Here is a 17272-nt window from a genome sequence, read left to right as displayed (position 1 = left end):
TACCGTACTTAAAGTAAAAATGAAGTTAGACTCATATTCTGGACTCCCTGATTTTTCTTCCAGTTAGTTTTATGTTTTAGAGTTACAAAACATAACAATTTGGACAATAATTGCAAATGCTGTGGCAAAGGCACTTTGCTCAGGAAGAATCTCCTAATCAAATCCAGCCCGAGTAAGGAGCAGTTTAGCATTTGCACAAATTTATTTACAGTGTGGTACCATGAAAATTAACTACAGCACTGACAGACAGAAAACATCCCCGTGCTTTGATTTTAATTCCGTTGGTAATTTACTCAACAATACTTCTCAGTGGATTGTAGTAATCTTGCTATTTTTTTCAAAGTCCACAAAATTATCAGCTTTTGATGAGTGTGAGGTGACACTTGCGGGCTGATCCCAGAACATCCTTGGGTGTGTTGGTTAATGCATAGGACGTATTTCACTGTTCATTTCAATGTACATGTGATAAATAAATGAATGTGTGACCTTTGTACTTGGCAAGAGGATGAGCAACTCTGTATTTCAGACTTCATAGCACAAATAACCAAGACCAGTACAATGAAGCATAGATTACCAGGGACAAACAGGAGCTGTAAACTTTTGTCTTGAGTGAGCACATCTCCTCAAAGTGGGATGTTCAATTCTCTGCCGGCTTCCGTTCTTACCTAAAGCTCGTCGACTCACTATCATCCCGTCAACCAATGGGATCACCATGCTGAATTTCCCCGTGGCTCCTTGTACTTTGATTCGGAATAGACCCGTCCTCAGGGGATGGATGAAAATGACGGGTACGTCCTTGTCTGAGGCCGTGGTCCTAAAGACATAAGAGCCAGTGACAGAAAGGTCCTCAGTGTAGACAAGAGAATGTGGAGAAAAACAGTCATCCATCAAAAACACATTGTTATATTAAACAGTAGACTGCCAGCACAGGAAAGTTAAGCCTTTTTGTTCCAGTGACCCTTCCTCCACCATCCACCCTACTCCTCAAACTGTTCCAGAAACTCCAGACATGAACCCAGTGCCTACTTCGCTTTTTTTAAAAAAAAGAAATAGTTCGTAACTCAGCTTTCCCACCCCGATGGCCCTTGTCCTAATGCCTGATGGTGGAGGGGCGCGGGGGTCAACGTGATTGTCGGACAAATCGGAGGGATCATTGGCAATGAGAAGGGCCCTGCATACAAAGCACTCCTGATAAACATCTCTAATGGCAAGGGCATCCTCCCTGAGGTAAGGAGACCAAAACTGTACATAGTACTCCAGGTGAGGCCTCACCAACGCTTCCTTATTCCACAAGCTAATGCAGCCCATTGGTTTGTGCTTTACTGCAGGCTGGTTTGCTCTTCTGTGACTGAAATACGAGAACCCCTGGCCCCTCGGAACATTAACACTGTCTAACCTCTCATCATTTCATTGATCATTTTCTCTTAGGTGTACAAGTGTCTGACCTTGCATTCCCACATAGTCATATGCCAGTTTCTCAGCATCCTTCTTTTATATGGCCTGTCACATCACAACGCCATCAAGTTCAAACAGCAAGCTTGTCAAAGTGGTATCCATAACCACAAGGACCTCTGTAGATGCTGGAAACCAAGAGTAACACACACACTCAAGGAGGAGGAACTCAGCAGTTCAGGCAGCATCTATGGAGAGGAATAAACAGTTTATTTCCTTCCACAGGCACTGTCAGACCTGCTGAGTTCTTCCAGTATTGTGTGTTGAAGTGGTATTCAGTCCCCTTGGTCAGATTGTAGTTGTAGATGATTCCTCATGGCTGGGGACCAAACACAGATACTAGTCACAGGCTGCCATCCTACAGAGAGTCTATTTGCTCTTGCTTTCACCCAATAAACAAATCCTCGATCCATGTTATTACACTGTCCCCCAATTCCTCCAACCTCGTTGAGCCATCTCATGTTCAGGACTTTATCCAATATCTTCTGAAAATCCAATTTATCATAACCCCTTCATCTATTCTACTGGTCACATCCTGGTCAACTCCAGCAGATTAGTCTGGCACTGAGGCTGGTTCCGTGGTGCAGAAGGGAGAGAAGAAGATGAGGAATGCAGTAGTCATAGGAGATCCCATAGTGAGGGGAACAGACAGGAGGTTCTGTCAGCCTGACAGAGATACCTGCATGGTGTGTTGTTATTCGGAAGGGAAAGGCTGAACAGCTAGAAGTCCTGGTACACATTGGTACCAATGACATAAGTAGGAAAAGGGAGGAGGTCCTGAACGTTGAATTCAGAATTCAGAACGTTGGGTAGGAAGCTGAAAAGCAGGACCTCCATGGTAGTAATCTCAGGATTGCTGCTTGTGTCACGTGCTAATGAGCACAAGGATAGCATGATCAGGCATATTAATGCATGGTTGAGAGACTGGTGTAGGGGGCAGGGCTTCAGATTCCTGGATCATTGGGACCTCTTCTGGGGAAGGTACAACCTGTACTAAAAGGATGGGTTACACCTGAATCCAAAGAGGTCCAATATCTGAGCAGTCAGGTTTAATAGAGCTGTTGGGGAGGGATTAAACTAATTTGGCAGGGGGGGGATGGGAACCGGAGTGATAGGACTGAGAAAGGGGAAAAAAGAAGTAAGTCAAAGATAGCTGCAACAGAGGCATGGTGCAGTTAAAACCGAAAGCAACAAATACTGGACTGAAAGTGTTATATTTGAATGCACATAGCATAAGAAATAAGATGGACGATCCTGAAATTCAGCTACAGATTGGCAAGTATGACGTTGTGGCCATCTCTGAAACTTGGATAAAGGATGGCTGCCATTGGGAGTTGAATGTCCAAGGATATACGGTGTATCGGAAAGATAGGTTAGTAGGCAGAGGGGGTGGTGTGGCCCTGTTTATAAAAAATAATATTAAATCATTAGAAAGGGATGACATAGGATCAGAAGGTGTAGAGTTTCTATGGGTTGAGTTAAGAAATGGCAAGAGTAAAAGGATCCTAATGGCAGTTGTATATACGCCTCTAAACAGCAGCTGGGATGTGGAATACAAATTACAGCAGGAGATAGAAAAGGTGTGTCAGAAGAGCAATGGCATGATAATCGTTGGGGATTTTAACATGAAAGTGGATTGGGAAAACCAGGCCAGTACTAGACCTCAAGAGAGAATTTGTAGAATATCTAAGGGATGGCTTTTTTGAACAGCTTGTTGTTGAGCCTACAAGGATCAGCTGTGCTGGATTGGATGTTGTGCAATGATCCGCAGGTGATAAGAGAGCTTATGGTTAAGGAACCCTTAGGGAACAGTGATCACAATATGATCGAGTTGACTTTGAAATTTGAGAAGGAGAAACTAAATTCCAATGTGTTGGTATTTCAGTGGAATAAAGGAAATTATAATAGCATGAGAGGGGAACTGGCCGAAGTTGACTGGAAATGGACATTTGTAAGAAGGACAGCAGAACAGCAATGGCTGGAGTTTCTGCGAAAAATGAGGGAAGTGCAAGACAGATATATTCCAAATAAGAAATTTTCAAATGGAAGAAGGACACTACCGTGGCTGACAAGTGAAGTTTGTGCCAAAGTAAAAGCAAAAGAGAGGGTATACAAGCAAGCCAGAGCTGGTGGGAAGATAGAAGATTGGGAAGCTTTTTAAACCTTGCAGAAGGAAACTAAGAAGGTCATTAGAAAGGAAAAGACGAATTATGAAACGAAGCTGGCAACTAATACCAAAGATGATACTACAAACTTTTTTAAGGGTAGAAGAGTGTTGAGGGTAGATATAGGACGAATGGAAAATGACGCTGGAGATATTGCAATGAGAGATGCAGAGATGGCAGAGGAACTGAATGCATATTTTGCATCAGTCTTCACAGTGGAAGACATCTGCAGTATACTGAACATTCAAGTGAAAGGGAAGTGAAGTATGCACAGTGAAAATTACGACTGAGAAGGTGCTCAGGAAAGTTAATTGTCTGAGGGTGGATAAATCTCTTGGACCCTGTAATGCACCCTCGGGTTCTGAAGGAAGTAGCTGGAGAGATTGCAGAGGCATTAACGATGATCTTTCAAGAATTGATAGATCCTGGCAATGTACTGGATGACTTGAAAATTGCAAATGTTACTCTACTATTTAAGAAGGGTGGGAGGCAGCAGAAAGGAAACTATAGACCTGTTAGCCTGACGTCAATGATTGGGAAGTTGTTGGAATCGATTGTTAGGGATGAGATTACGAAGTATCTGGAGACACATGACAAGATAGGCCAAAGCCAGCATTGATTCCTGAAAGGAAAATGCTGCCTGACTAACCTACTGCAATTCTTTGAGGAAATTACAAGCAGGGTAGACAAAGGAGATGCAGTAGATGTGGTGTACTTGGATTTTCAGAAGGCCTTTGACAAGGTGCCACACAAGGCTGCTTAGCAAGACAAGATCCCATGGGAACAGGAGAGTTCTAGCATGGGTGGCGCATTGGCCGGTCAGTAGAAAACAGAGAGTGTGAATAAAGGGATCCTATGCTGGCTGGCTGCCGGTTACCAGTGGAGTTCCAGAGGGGTCGGTGTTGGGACTGCTGCTTTTTACGATGTGTGTCAATGATTCGGACTATGGGATTAATGGATTTGTGGCTAAATTTGCCGATGATACAAAGGTAGGTGGAGAAGCGAGTAGTGTTGAGGAAACAGAGAGCCTGCAGAGAATTAGGTAGTTTAGTGGAATGGGCAAAAAAATACAATGTTGTAAAGTGTATGGAGATCATGCTCTTTGGAGGAAGAAATAAATGGACAGACTACTGTTTAGATGGGGAGAGAATTCAAAATGCAGAGATGCAAAGGAACTTCGGAGTCCTTGTGCAAGATATCCTAAAGGTTAATCTCAGGTTGAGTCAGCAGAGAAGGTGGCAAATGCAATTTTGGTATTCATTTCTAGAGGTATAAAGTATAAGAGCAGGGATATGATATTGAGGCTCTATAAGACACTCATGAGACCACACTTGGAGTATTGCGTGCAGTTTTGGGCTCCTTATTTTAGAAAGGACATACTGACATTGGAGAGGGTTCAGAGAAGATTCACAAGAATGATTCCTGGAATGAAAGGGCTACTGTAAGAGGAACGTCTGGCAGCTCTTGGGCTGTATTCCCTGGAGTTCAGGAGAATGAGGGGGGATCTCATAGAATCATTCAGAATGCTAAAAGGCCTTAACAGATTAGACACGGCAAAGTTATTTCCCATAGTAGGGGAGCCTAGGACAAGTGGGCACGACTTCAGGATTGAAGGACATCCATTTAAAACAGTGATGCGGAGAAATTACTTTAGTCAGAGGGTGGTAAATCTGTGGAATTTGTTGCCACGAGCAGCTGTGGAGGCCAAGTCATTGGGTGTATTTAAGGCAGAGATAGACAGGTTCTTGATTAACCAGGGCATCAAAGGGTATGGGGTGAAGGCAAGGAAGTGGGGATGACTGGAAGAATTGAATCAGCCTATGATTGAATGGTGAAGCAGACTCGATGGGCCGAATGGACTACTTCTGCTCCTATATCTTATGGTCTTATGATTTGTTCTTGATAAAGTCATGACTACTTCTCCATCTTCTCATATATTTCAAAATATTCTCCTGTTACAAATGATTCCAGCATTTACATCAATCCCCCCAATTTGCCAATTACCTGTCCATTCTACAAGTACAATGAAATTTGACTGTAATTTGTTGTTTGAGTCTTTAGTGTTCGCTCTTTCCCAATATCTGCAAAGTTAGAAATGGTGCTTTTTAATGGTTAATGCAAATGGTGATCAGAAGCAAACCTTCAGTGAAGACTATATTTCTGTGAGCCATCTCCACCGTGAATGGCTGCCCTACACATCTACTGTCTTCTTTCTGTCCTGAAAACAGCAAGTGATCCATTGAACCCCTGACTCTGCATTCTCTGACCTTATTCATCAGCAGTATAGGTTATTTCATCAAAAGCCTCTTAAATACCTAGATAAATCTTGGATTTACTGTGTATGTTACAAGAAAATGAATCTCAGGATTACAGTGACATGCAATAGTTTGGGCACCCCTAGTCAACATTTCTTTAATATTTTAAGCAAGATTTTTTTTAAATTTCCATCTTTTACAGTTTCAAAATAACAAAAAAGGAGAAGGTCCTGAAGTTTGGGCTCCCTGCATTGTCAGTACTTAGTAACACCCCCTTTGGCAAGTCTCATAGCTTGTTAACACTTTCTGTAGCTAAGAGTCTTTCAATTCTTGTTTAGGGAATTTTTGCCCATTCTTCCTTGCAAAAGGCTTCTAGTTCTGTGAGATTCTTGGGCCGTCTTGCATGCACTGCTCTTTTGAGGTCCATCCACAGATTCCTGATGATGTTTAGGTTGGAGGATCGTGAGGGCCATAGCAAAACCTTCAAGCCTGTGCCTCTTGAGGTAGTCCATTGTGGATTTTGAGGTGTGTTTAGGATCATTATCCTGTTGTAGAAGCCATCCTCTTGTCATCTTCAGCTTTTTTTTTTTTTACAGACAGTGTGATGTTTGCTTCCAGAATTTGCTGGTATTTAATTGAATTCATTCTTCCCTTTACCAGTGAAATGTTCCCTGTGCCACTGGCTGCAACACAAGCCCAAAACATGATCGATCCACTCCCCTGCTTAACAGTTGGAGAGGTGTTCTTTTCTTGAAATTCTGCACCCTTTTTTCTCCAAACATGCCTTCACTCATTGCGGCCAAAAAGTTCTATTTTAACTTCATCAGTCCGCAGGACTTGTTTCCAAAATACATCAGGCTTATTTAGATGTTCCTTTGCAAACATCTTACGCTGAATTTTGTGGTGAGTATGCAGGAAAGGTTCTTCTGATGACTCTTCCATGAAGGTCATATTTGTGCAGGTGTCGCTGCACAGTAGAACAGTGCACCACCACTCCAGAGTCTGCTACATTTTCCTGAAGGTCTTTTACAGTCAAATGGGGGTTTTGATTTGCCTTTCCAGCAATCCTACGAGCAGTTCTCTTGGAAAGTTTTCTTGGTCTTCCAGACCTTAACTTGACCTCCAACGTTCCTGTTAACTGTCATTTCTTAATTACATTACAAAGTGAGGAAATGGCTACCTGGAAATGCTTTGCTATCTTCTTATAGCCTTCTCCTGCTTTGTGGGCATCATTTATTTTAATTTTCAGAGTGCTAGGCAGCTGCTTAGAGTAGCCCATGGCTGCTGATTGTTGGGAAAAGGTTTGAGGAGTCAGGGTATTTATAAAGCTTTGAAATTTGACTGTGAACAAGCCATTGCCCTAACAAGCTAATTAAAGTCTGAGGCCTTGGTAAAAGTTACCTGAGAACTCAAATCTCTTGGGGTGCTCAAACCTTTGCATGCTGCTCCTTTCTTTTTTTTCCCACTCTAAAATTGTAGAAGACAAAAATAATAAACAAACCTTGCTTAAAATATTGAAAAGAATGTTTCATCTTTAACTTTATGACTTTTGGAGACCAGTTCATCTTCTACTCACTTAACTATTCACAGTAACCGAAATTTTGACCGGGGTGCCCAAAAGTTTGCATGCCACTGTACATATGGTGACATATATGTATTTTGATAATAAATTTACCGTGAACTTTGAAACTATATCCAATGCACTAACGTTACCTTGCTCCTCCTGCAAAAATTACGCTCTAACAAGAAACACAACAGATTCTGCAGATGCTGGATTTCCAATGCAATACACACAAAATGCTGGAGAAACTCAGCAGGTCAAGCAGCATGTATGGAAATGAATAAACAGTCGACATTTTGGGCCAAGACCCTTCATCAGGACCGAAACGTCCACAGTTCTGATGAAGCATCTTAGGCCAAAAAGTTGACTATTTATTCATTTTCATAGATGGTGCCTGACTTTCTGAGCTCCCCCAGCATTTTGTGTGAGTGACAATCTAGTAACAAGACTTGCACCATAAAACAGAGGCCCCCTTTGGCCCACACTCAGTACAGACCATTGGAAATCCGTCGCAGGTTATAACTGGTGCACAATTAGAGATTCAGACCTTCTGATACATCAATTTAAAATAAAGAAAAGGAGACATCCGCAAGGCTTGAGGCAGAACACAGATTTCAATAATTTACAATAAAAAGTCAGGTTGCACGATTGAATATACCTGAGAGAAGTGCTGCTGTTTGTAGTGGTCTCCACTCCAGTGCTGGTCTCTGGCAGTAAGTCACTCAGAGGAAAATTTTCTGGAAAAATATCAGAAGGCATTAGCCACATTACATCAACAGGAGTGGCATTAGATGCAATGAAAATGCATAAAGAACACAAAGGCTGCTTGAACTTGGGATGTGTTACTTGACAGGGAGGGAAGAATGCATGAAAGATCTCACTGAATTCCCAATGAAGTCCATTCTGCAGGCAAAAGCCTACCCTACCCAGAAGCACATCACTTGATGGAAAACCAGATCCACTCTAATGTTCCAGCACTTGCTAACCCCACTCTCTGTAGAACAGCAAGGACAAAGAAGATTGGGGTAGCTTTGTCAGAATCATGCAAGATGCCATAAATGACTTTGACTGGAGGTGTGTTGGCACAACAATACCATCCCCCTCAACATCATTTTACTGTTGTCTTGATGAATGGGACTTCGGTTGTCACAATAAATCCAATCTAAGCCACAGAACCACCTCTACTAGCTTCGCTTCCCACAACCACTATTCAGTCTGTAAGGACACAAATTTCTCTGCTGGGGCACCACCACTTCCTGTTACCCTGCCTATTGATCTACACCTGGACCACAGTACTCCATAACCCCTCCCATCCATGTACTTATTCAAACCTTTCAGGGGGCAGGGCTTCAGACTCTTGGATAATTGGGATCTCTTCTGAGGGAAGCATGACCTGCTCAAAAGTGACGGGTTGCACCTGACCCCAAGGGGGTCCAATATTCTCGTGGGCAGGTTTGTTAGAGCTGTCGTGGAGGGTTTAAACAAACTTGGCAGGGGGGTGGGAACTGGAGTGAAGGGACTCAGGGAAGAACGGATGGTAAAAAAGTAAAGATAGCTTGCAGTCAGATTGTCAGGAAGGACAGCAGGTGATGGGACTTAGTTGCAGCCAATAGGCTGAGTATCAAATCATTAGGGATGCAGAGTCGGAAAGGGCAGCAAATATGGTACTTAAGGTGTTGTATCTAAGTGTATGTAGTATAAGAAATAAGCTGGATGATCTTGTTGCAATATTACAGATTGTCGGGTATGAGTTTCATTTTTCAATCCTTTTATTGATTTTCCAGTAAAAAAAATACACAAATCAGAGGAGAAGTTTAGCAAACAGATAATACAAAAAAAGTACATATTGTCAAAATCAGATAGGTATAATGTTACGCTGTTATATATACACAATATAATCAAGAAACCACAACTCCTCTTAACAAATCGTAAGAAAAAAATTGGAAATTTTATTAAAGGGGTAAAAACCACACTAAACTAAACTGGAACAAAAAAAAGGAAAAAAGAAAAGAAAGATTGGGCAGTCCATTTGAGGATAAAGTTAAAAGAAAGAGAGAAAACATCCTTCCAGTCACCTCTGAACATTCGCGAATAAGGATTTTCCCTAAAGAGAATACAGAAAAATAAATAAATGAAAAATAAATTAAATCATATGAAAATATTGAATACCCAGATTGTCGGGTATGATGTTGTGGCCATCACTGAATTGTGGCTGAAGGACGGTTATAGTTGGGAGCCGAATGTCCAAGGTTACAGGTTGTATCGGAAGGTAGGCAAAGGGTGTGGTGTGGCTTTGCTGATAAAGAATGGCATCAAATCAGTAGAAAGACGTGACATAGGATTGGATGATGTTGAATCCTTGTGGGTTGAGTTAAGAAACAGCAAGAGTAAAAGGACGTTGATGGCAGTTATATACAGGCTTCCCAACAGTGGCTGGGAGGTGGACCACAGGTTGATTGGGAAAATTAGGTTGGTAATGGATCTCAAGAGAGTAAGTTTGTTGAGTGCTAAGAGATGGCTTTTTAGAGCAGTTTGTCATTGAACCTACTAGAGGATCAGTTATATTGGATTGGGTGTTATGTAACGAACTGAAGGCGATTAGTGAGCTCCAGGTAAAAAAAGCCTTAGGAACCATTGATCACAATATGATTGTGTTCAACTTGAAATTTGATAGGGAGAAAGTAGTCTGATGTAGCAGTATTTCAGTGGAGTAAGGGAAAGTACAGTGGTATGAGAGAGGAATTGGCCAAAGTAAATTGGAAGGAGCTGCTGACAATAATGTCAGCAGAGCAGCAATGGCATCCATTTCCAGGAAAAATGAGGAAGGTGCAGGACATTGGTATTCCAAAACTGAAGAAATGCTCAAATGGTAAAATAGTACAACTGTGGCTGACAAGGGAAGTCAAAGCCTTTGTAAAAGCAAAAGAAAGAGCATACAACAAAGCAAAAGTTAGTGGGAAGACAGAGGATTAGGAAGCTTTTACAAACCTTCAGAGCGTAACTAAAAAATCATTAGAAGGGAAAAGATGAAATAAGAAAGTAAACTATCAAATATTATCAAAGTGGATAGTAAAAGTTTTTTCAAGTATGTTAAAAATAAAAGAGAAATGAGAGTAGATATAGGACTGCTAGAAAATGAGGCAGGAGAAATAAGGGGGAAGAAGGAGATGGCTGATGAATTAAATGAGTACTTTGTGTCAATCTTCACTGTGGAAGACACTGGCAGTATGCCAGATGTTATAGTGTGTGAAGGAAGAGAAGTGGGTGCAGTTACTGTTACAAGAGAGAAGGTGCTCAGAAAATTGAGATCTAAAAGGTACATTCAGTGGCATGCAAAAGTTTGGGTATCCCTGGTCAAAATTTCTGTCACTGTGAATAGTTAAGTGAGTAGAAGATGAACTGATTTCCAAAAGTCATGAAGTTAAAGATGAAACATTCTTTTCAACATTTTAAGCAAGATTAGTTATTATTTTTGTTTTGTACAATTTTAGAGTGAAAAAAAGGAAAGGAGAACCATGCAAAAGTTTGGGCACCCCAAGAGATTTCAGCTCTCAGAAAACTTTTACCAAGGTCTCAGACCTTAATTAGCTTGTTAGGGCTATGGCTTGTTCACAGTCATCATTAGGAAAGGCCAGGTAATGCAAATTTCAAAGCTTTATAAATACCCTGACTCCTCAAACCTTGTCCCAACAATCAGCAGCCATGGGCTCCTATAAGCAGCTGCCTAGCACTCTGAAAATTAAAATAAATGATGCCCACAAAGCAGGAGAAGGCTATAAGAAGATAGCAAAGCATTTCCAGGTAGCCGTTTCCTCAGTTTGTAATGTAGTTAAGAAATGACAGTTAACAGGAACGGTGAAGGTCATTTGAGGTCTGGAAGACCAAGAAAACTTTCCAAGAGAACTGCTCGTAGGATTGCTGGAAAGGCAAATCAAAACCCCCATTTGACTGTAAAAGACCTTCAGGAAGATTTAGCAGACTCTGGAGTGGTGGTGCACTGTTCTACTGTGCAGTGACACCTGAACAAATATGACCTTCATGGAAGAGTCAGCGGAAGAAAACCTTTCCTGTGTCCTCACCACAGAATTAAGCGTCAGAAGTTTGCAAAGGAACATCTAAACAAGTCTGATGCATTTTGGAAACAAGTCCTGTGGACTGACAAAGTTAAAATAGAACTTTTTGGCCGCAATGAGTGAAGGCATGTTTGGAGAAAAAAGGGTGCAGAATTTCAAGAAAAGAACACCTCTCTCCAAATGTTAAGCAGGGGAGTGGATCGATCATACTTTGGGCTTGTATTGCAGCCAGTGGCACAGGGAACATTTCACTGGTAAAGGGAAGAAAGAATTCATTTAAATACCAGCAAATTCAGGAAGCAAACATCACACCATCTGTAAAAAAAAAGGTAAAAAGAGGATGGCTTTTGCAACAGGATAATGATCCTAAACAAACCTCAAAATCCACAATGGACTATCTCAAGAGGCGTAAGCTGAAGGTTTTGCCATGGTCCTCACAGTCCCCTGACCTGAAAATCATTGAAAATCTGTGGATAAACCTCAAAAGAGCAGTGCATGCAAGACGACCCAAGAATCTCACAGAACTATTTAAATCGCAGCAAGAGGCGGCGAGGGAAGAGGTAAAAGAAGCTCGGAGAGAAGCTGTTGTTTTTTAAACTGATCGGGGCAAAGAGGCTAAACTGTGCAGGCACGTGATATAGCGTGCCAAAGGTTTAAAAGAAAGACCACCATTGTTGTAGTGGCCATCGTTGTAGCGGCCATTGTCGGAGTGGACTGAGGCAGAGTGGGATGGCTTTGGCTCAATCAGGCTTCGGCGAGAACAGGCAGAGGTGAGGTTTGAACGGGGCACAACTGCGCAAACGTGTGAAAGTCGGCCTCTTGAGATCAGCGGGGGAATTTAAAAAGCAAGTAGAGGCTGAGTACGAGCTTCACTCCAGGTGAGGTAAGGACGGGTAAGCTCCTTTAATTAATCTAATTAGCTTAGGAGTAGGTAATGGAGGCAGCAGTTAGGGCAGTTGAGTGCTCCGTTTGCAGTATGTGGGAAGTCAGGGCGAGCACAGCTATCCCTGATGACTACACCTGCAAAAGGTGCATCCAGCTGCAGCTCCTGACAAACCGTGTTGGGGAACTGGAGCTGGAGCTGGATGAACTTTGGATTATTCAGGAGGCAGAGGCAGAAATAGACAGGAGTTTCAGGGAGATAGTCACCCCTAGGAGTCAGGAGACAGGTAGTTGGGTGACTGTCAGGAGAGGGAAGGGGAATAGACAGGAAGAGCAGAGCACCCCTGTGGCCGTTCCCATCAACAATAAATATACTGTTCTGGATACTGTTGGTGGGGACAGCTTACCTGGGACAAGTTGCAGTGGTTGCGTCTCTGGCATCGAGACTGGACCATCAGCTCAGAAGGGAAGGAGGGAAAAGAGGAGAGCAGTAGTGATAGGGGATTCGATAGTTAGGGGGACAGATAGGAGGTTCTGTGGAATACATCGAGAATCCCGGATGGTCTGTTGCCTCCCTGGTGCCAGGATCCGCGATATCTCGGATCGAGTTCTCAGTATTCTCAAGAGGGAAGGTGAGCAGCCAGATGTCGGGGCCTATGTAGGGACCAATAACGTGGGTAGGAAGAGCGAGGAGGTCCTGAAAGGTGAGTTTAGGGAGCTAGGTGCCAAGTTAAAGGACAGGACCCCCAGGACAGCAGTCTCAAGATTGCTACCAGTGCCATGTGCAGGTGGGTTTAGAAATGGTAAGATAGTGCAGATCAACACGTGGCAGAAGACATGGTGTAGGATGGAGGGCTTCAGATTTATAGATAATTGGGCAGTTTTCCAGGGGAGGTGGGACCTGTTCCGGGGGGGGGGGGGGGGGACGGTTTACACCTGAACTGGAGGGGACAAATATTCTTGCAGGTAGGTTTGCTAGAGAGGCTCCAGTGTATTTAAACTAGATACAGTGGGGGAGGGGAACCAGAGTGTAGGAACAGATGTATGGGAGAAGGAAGAAAAAGACAGTAAAGTTCTTTGTACTGTTAGAGATAAACAGAGAGTAAGAGGTGGAGAATTTCTTAAATGCATTTATTTTAATGCTAGGAGCATTGTAAGAAAGGTGGAGGAGCTTAAGACCATGGATTGATACCTGGAAATATGATGTTGTAGCTATTCGTGAAACATGGTTGCAGAAGGGGGTGTGATTGGCAACTAAATATTCCTGGATTTCGTTGCTTTAGATGTGATAGAATCGGAGGGACAAGAGGGGGAGGTGTTGCGTTGCTTTTCAGAGAAAATATTACAGCTGTGCTCTGGCAGTATAGATTAGAGGGCTCATCGAGGGAGGCTATTTGGGTGGAATTGAGGAATGGGAAAGGAGTAGTAACACTTATAGGGGTGCATTATAGACCACCTAATGGGGAGCAAGAATTGGAGGAGCAAATTTGCAAGGAGATATCAGATATTTGTAGTAAGCACAGGGTTGTGATTGTGGGCGATTTTAATTTTCCACACATAGACTGGGAAGCCCATACTGTAAAAGGGATGGATAGTTCGGAGTTTGTAAAATGTGTGCAGGATAGTTTTTTGCGGCAATACATAGAGGTACTGACTAGAGAAGGGGCAGTGTTGGATCTTCTGTTAGGGAATGAGATAGGTCAGATGACGGAGGTATGTGTTGGGGAGTACTGCGGGTCCAGTGATCACAATGCCATTAGTTAAATTATAATTATGGAGAAGGATTGGATTGGACCCAGGCTTGAGATTTTTGATTGGAAAAAAGCTAACTTTGAGGAGATGTGAAAGGATTTAGGAGTGGATTGGGACAATTTGTTTTATGGGAAGGATGTAATAGAGAAATGGAGGTCATTTAAAGGTGAAATTTTGAGGGTACAGAATCTTTATGTCCCTGTTAGGTTAAAAGTTTGAGAGAGCCATGGTTTTCAAGGGATATTGGAAACTTGGTTAGGAAAAAGAGAGATATCTACAATAAATATATAGGCAGCATGGAGTAAATGAGGTGCTCGAGGAATATAAAGAATGTAAGAAGAATCTTAAGAAATTAGAAAAGCTAAAAGAAGATATGAGATTGTTTTGGCAAGTAAGGTGAAAATAAATCCAAAGGGTTTCTACAGTTATATTAATAGCAAAAGGATAGTGAGGGATAAAATTGGTCCCTTAGAGAATCAGAGTGGACAGCTACGTGTGGAGCCGAAAGAGATGGGGGAGATTTTGAACAATTTCTTTTCTTCGGTATTCACTAACGAGAAGGATATTGAATTGTGTAAGGTAAGGGAAACAAGCAGGGAAGTTATGGAAACTATGATGATTAAAGAGGAGGAAGTACTGGTGCTTTTAAGGAATATAAAAGTGGATATATCTCCGGGTCCTGACAGGATATTCCCTAGGACCTTGAGGGAAGTTAATGTAGAAATAGCAGAGGCTCTGACAGAAATATTTCAAATGTCATCAGAAACGGGGATTGGCATATTGTTCATGTGGTACCATTGTTTAAAAAGGGTTCTAAGAGTAAACGTAGCAATTATAGGCCTGTCAGGAACAGTCAGCATGGATTTGTGCGTGGAAGGTCATGCTTGACAAATCTTATTGAATTTTTTGAAGAGGTTATGAGGAAAGTTGATGAGGCTAAAGCAGTGGATGTTGTCTATATGGACTTCAGTAAGGCCTTTGACAAGATTCCGCACAGAAGGTTAGTTAGGAAGGTTCAATCGTTAGGTATTAATATTGAAGTAGTAAAATGGATTCAGCAGTGGCTGGATGGGAGATGCCAGAGAGTAGTGGTGGATAAGGGCCAGGTTGGAGGCCGGTGACTAGTGGGGTGCCTCAGGGACTTGTACTGGGTTCAATGTTGTTTGTCATATACATTAATGATCTGGATGATGGGGTGGTAAATTGGATTCGTAAGTATGCAGATGACACTAAGGTAGGAGGCGCTGTGGATAATGAAGTAGGTTTTCAAAGCTCACAGAGAGATTTAGGCCAGTTAGAAGAGTGGGCTTAACGATGGCTGATGGAGTTTAATGCTGATAAGTGTGAGGTGCTATATTTTGGTAGGAATAATCCAAATAGGACATACATGGTAAATGGTAGGGCATTGAAGAATGCAGTAGAACAGAGTGATCTAGGAATAATGGTGCATAGTTCCCTGAAGGTGGAATCTCATGTGGATAGGGTGGTGAAGAAAGCTTTTGGTATGCTGGCCTTTATGAATCAGTGCATTGAGTATAGGAGTTGGGATGTAATGTTAAAATTGTACAAGGCATTAGTAAGGCCGAATTTGGAGTATTATGTACAGTTCTGGTCACCGAATTATAGGAAAGATGTCAACAAAATAGAGAGAGTACAGAGGAGATTTACTAGAATGTTACCTGGGTTTCAGCACCTAAGTTACAGGGAAAGGTTGAACAAGTTAGGTCTTTATTCTTTGGGGCGTAGAAGGTTGAGGAGGGACTTGATAGAGGTATTTAAAATTATGAGGGGGATAGATAGAGTTGACGTGGATAGGCTTTTTCCATTTAGGGGAGATTCCAACAAGAGGACATGAGTTGAGACTTAGGGGACAAAAGTTTAAGGGTTACAAGAGGGGGAATTTCTTTACTCAGAGAGTGGTAGCTGTGTGGAACGAGCTTCCAGTAGAAGTGGTAGAGCAGGTTTGATATTGTCATTTAAAGTAAAATTGGATAGGTATATGGACAGGAAAGGAATGGAGGGTTATGGGCTGAGTGTGGGCCAGTGGGACTAGGTGAGAGTAAGCGTTCGGCACAGACTAGAAGGGCCGAGATGGCCTGTTTCCGTGCTGCAATTGTTCTATGGTTATACGGTTAACTAGAAGCCTTTTGCAAGGAAGAATGGGTGAAAATCCCCCAAACAAGAATTGGAAGTCTCTTAGCTGGCTGCAGAAAGCGTTTACAAGCTGTGATACTTGCCAAAGGGGGTTTTACTAAGTACATGCAGGTGCCCAAACTTTTGCTTCAGGCCCTTTTCCTTTTTTGTTATTTTGAAACAGTAAAAGATGGAAATAAAAAAGCAATCTTGCTTAAGATATTAAAGAAAAGTGTCATCTTTAACTTTATGCCTTTTGGAAATCAGGTAATCTTTCACTCGCTTAGCTATTCATAATAACAAAAATTTTGACCAGGGGTGCCCAAACTTTTGCATGCCACTGTAAGTCACCCAGACGACATGAACTGCAACCTAGGGTTCTGAAAGAGGTAGTGTTAGAGACTGTGGTGGCAACAGAAATGATCTATCAAAAATCATTGTACTCTGGCACAGTGTCAAAAGGATTGAAAAATTGCAAATGTTACTTGACTCTAAGAAAGGAGGAAGGCAGCAGAAAGAAAATTATAAACAAGTTAGTCTGACCTCGGAGATGTTAGAGTCAACTGTTAAGGATGAGGTGATGGAGTACTTGGTGACACAGGACAAAGTCATCATGGCTTACTTCAGGGAAAATCCTGCCTGATGACCTGTTGGAATTCTTTGAGGAGATTACATGTAGGATAGGTAAAGGGGATGCAGTGGATGTTGTATATTTGGACTTTCAGAAGGCCTTTGACAAGGTACCACACACGAGGCTGCTTACCAAGTTAAGAGCCCATGGTATTACGGGAAAGTTAGTAACATGGTTGGAGCTTTGGCTGATTGGCAGCAGGCAGCAACTGGGAATAAAAGGATCCTTTTCTGGATGGCTATCAGTGACTGGTGGTGTTCCACAGGGGTTGGTGTTGGGTTAGATGATGGAATAGATGGCTTTGTTGCCAAGTTTGCAGAAGATAAGAAGATTGGTGGAGGGGCAGGTAGTGTTGAGGAAACAGGTAG

General features: G+C 42.3%; 1 protein-coding gene across 8 annotated transcripts in view; it reads right to left on the bottom strand.

The window, feature by feature from the left end:
• Window positions 1–17272, bottom strand: part of ralgapb (Ral GTPase activating protein non-catalytic subunit beta) — a 166714-nt gene that overhangs the window by 13700 nt on the left and 135742 nt on the right. For all 8 annotated transcript variants that reach the window (XM_073062270.1, XM_073062269.1, XM_073062273.1 and 5 more), the window contains 2 exons: window positions 8092–8170; window positions 666–814 (listed from right to left, as the gene is read on the bottom strand). In XM_073062270.1, the coding sequence (XP_072918371.1) occupies window positions 666–814; window positions 8092–8170 (228 nt within the window). The remainder of the gene's footprint in view (window positions 1–665; window positions 815–8091; window positions 8171–17272) is intronic.

This window comes from Hemitrygon akajei, chromosome 11 (assembly GCF_048418815.1).
Source record: "Hemitrygon akajei chromosome 11, sHemAka1.3, whole genome shotgun sequence".
In the NCBI taxonomy this organism is placed as follows: Eukaryota; Metazoa; Chordata; class Chondrichthyes; order Myliobatiformes; family Dasyatidae; genus Hemitrygon; species Hemitrygon akajei.
This window is presented reverse-complemented; position numbering and strand designations above follow the sequence as displayed.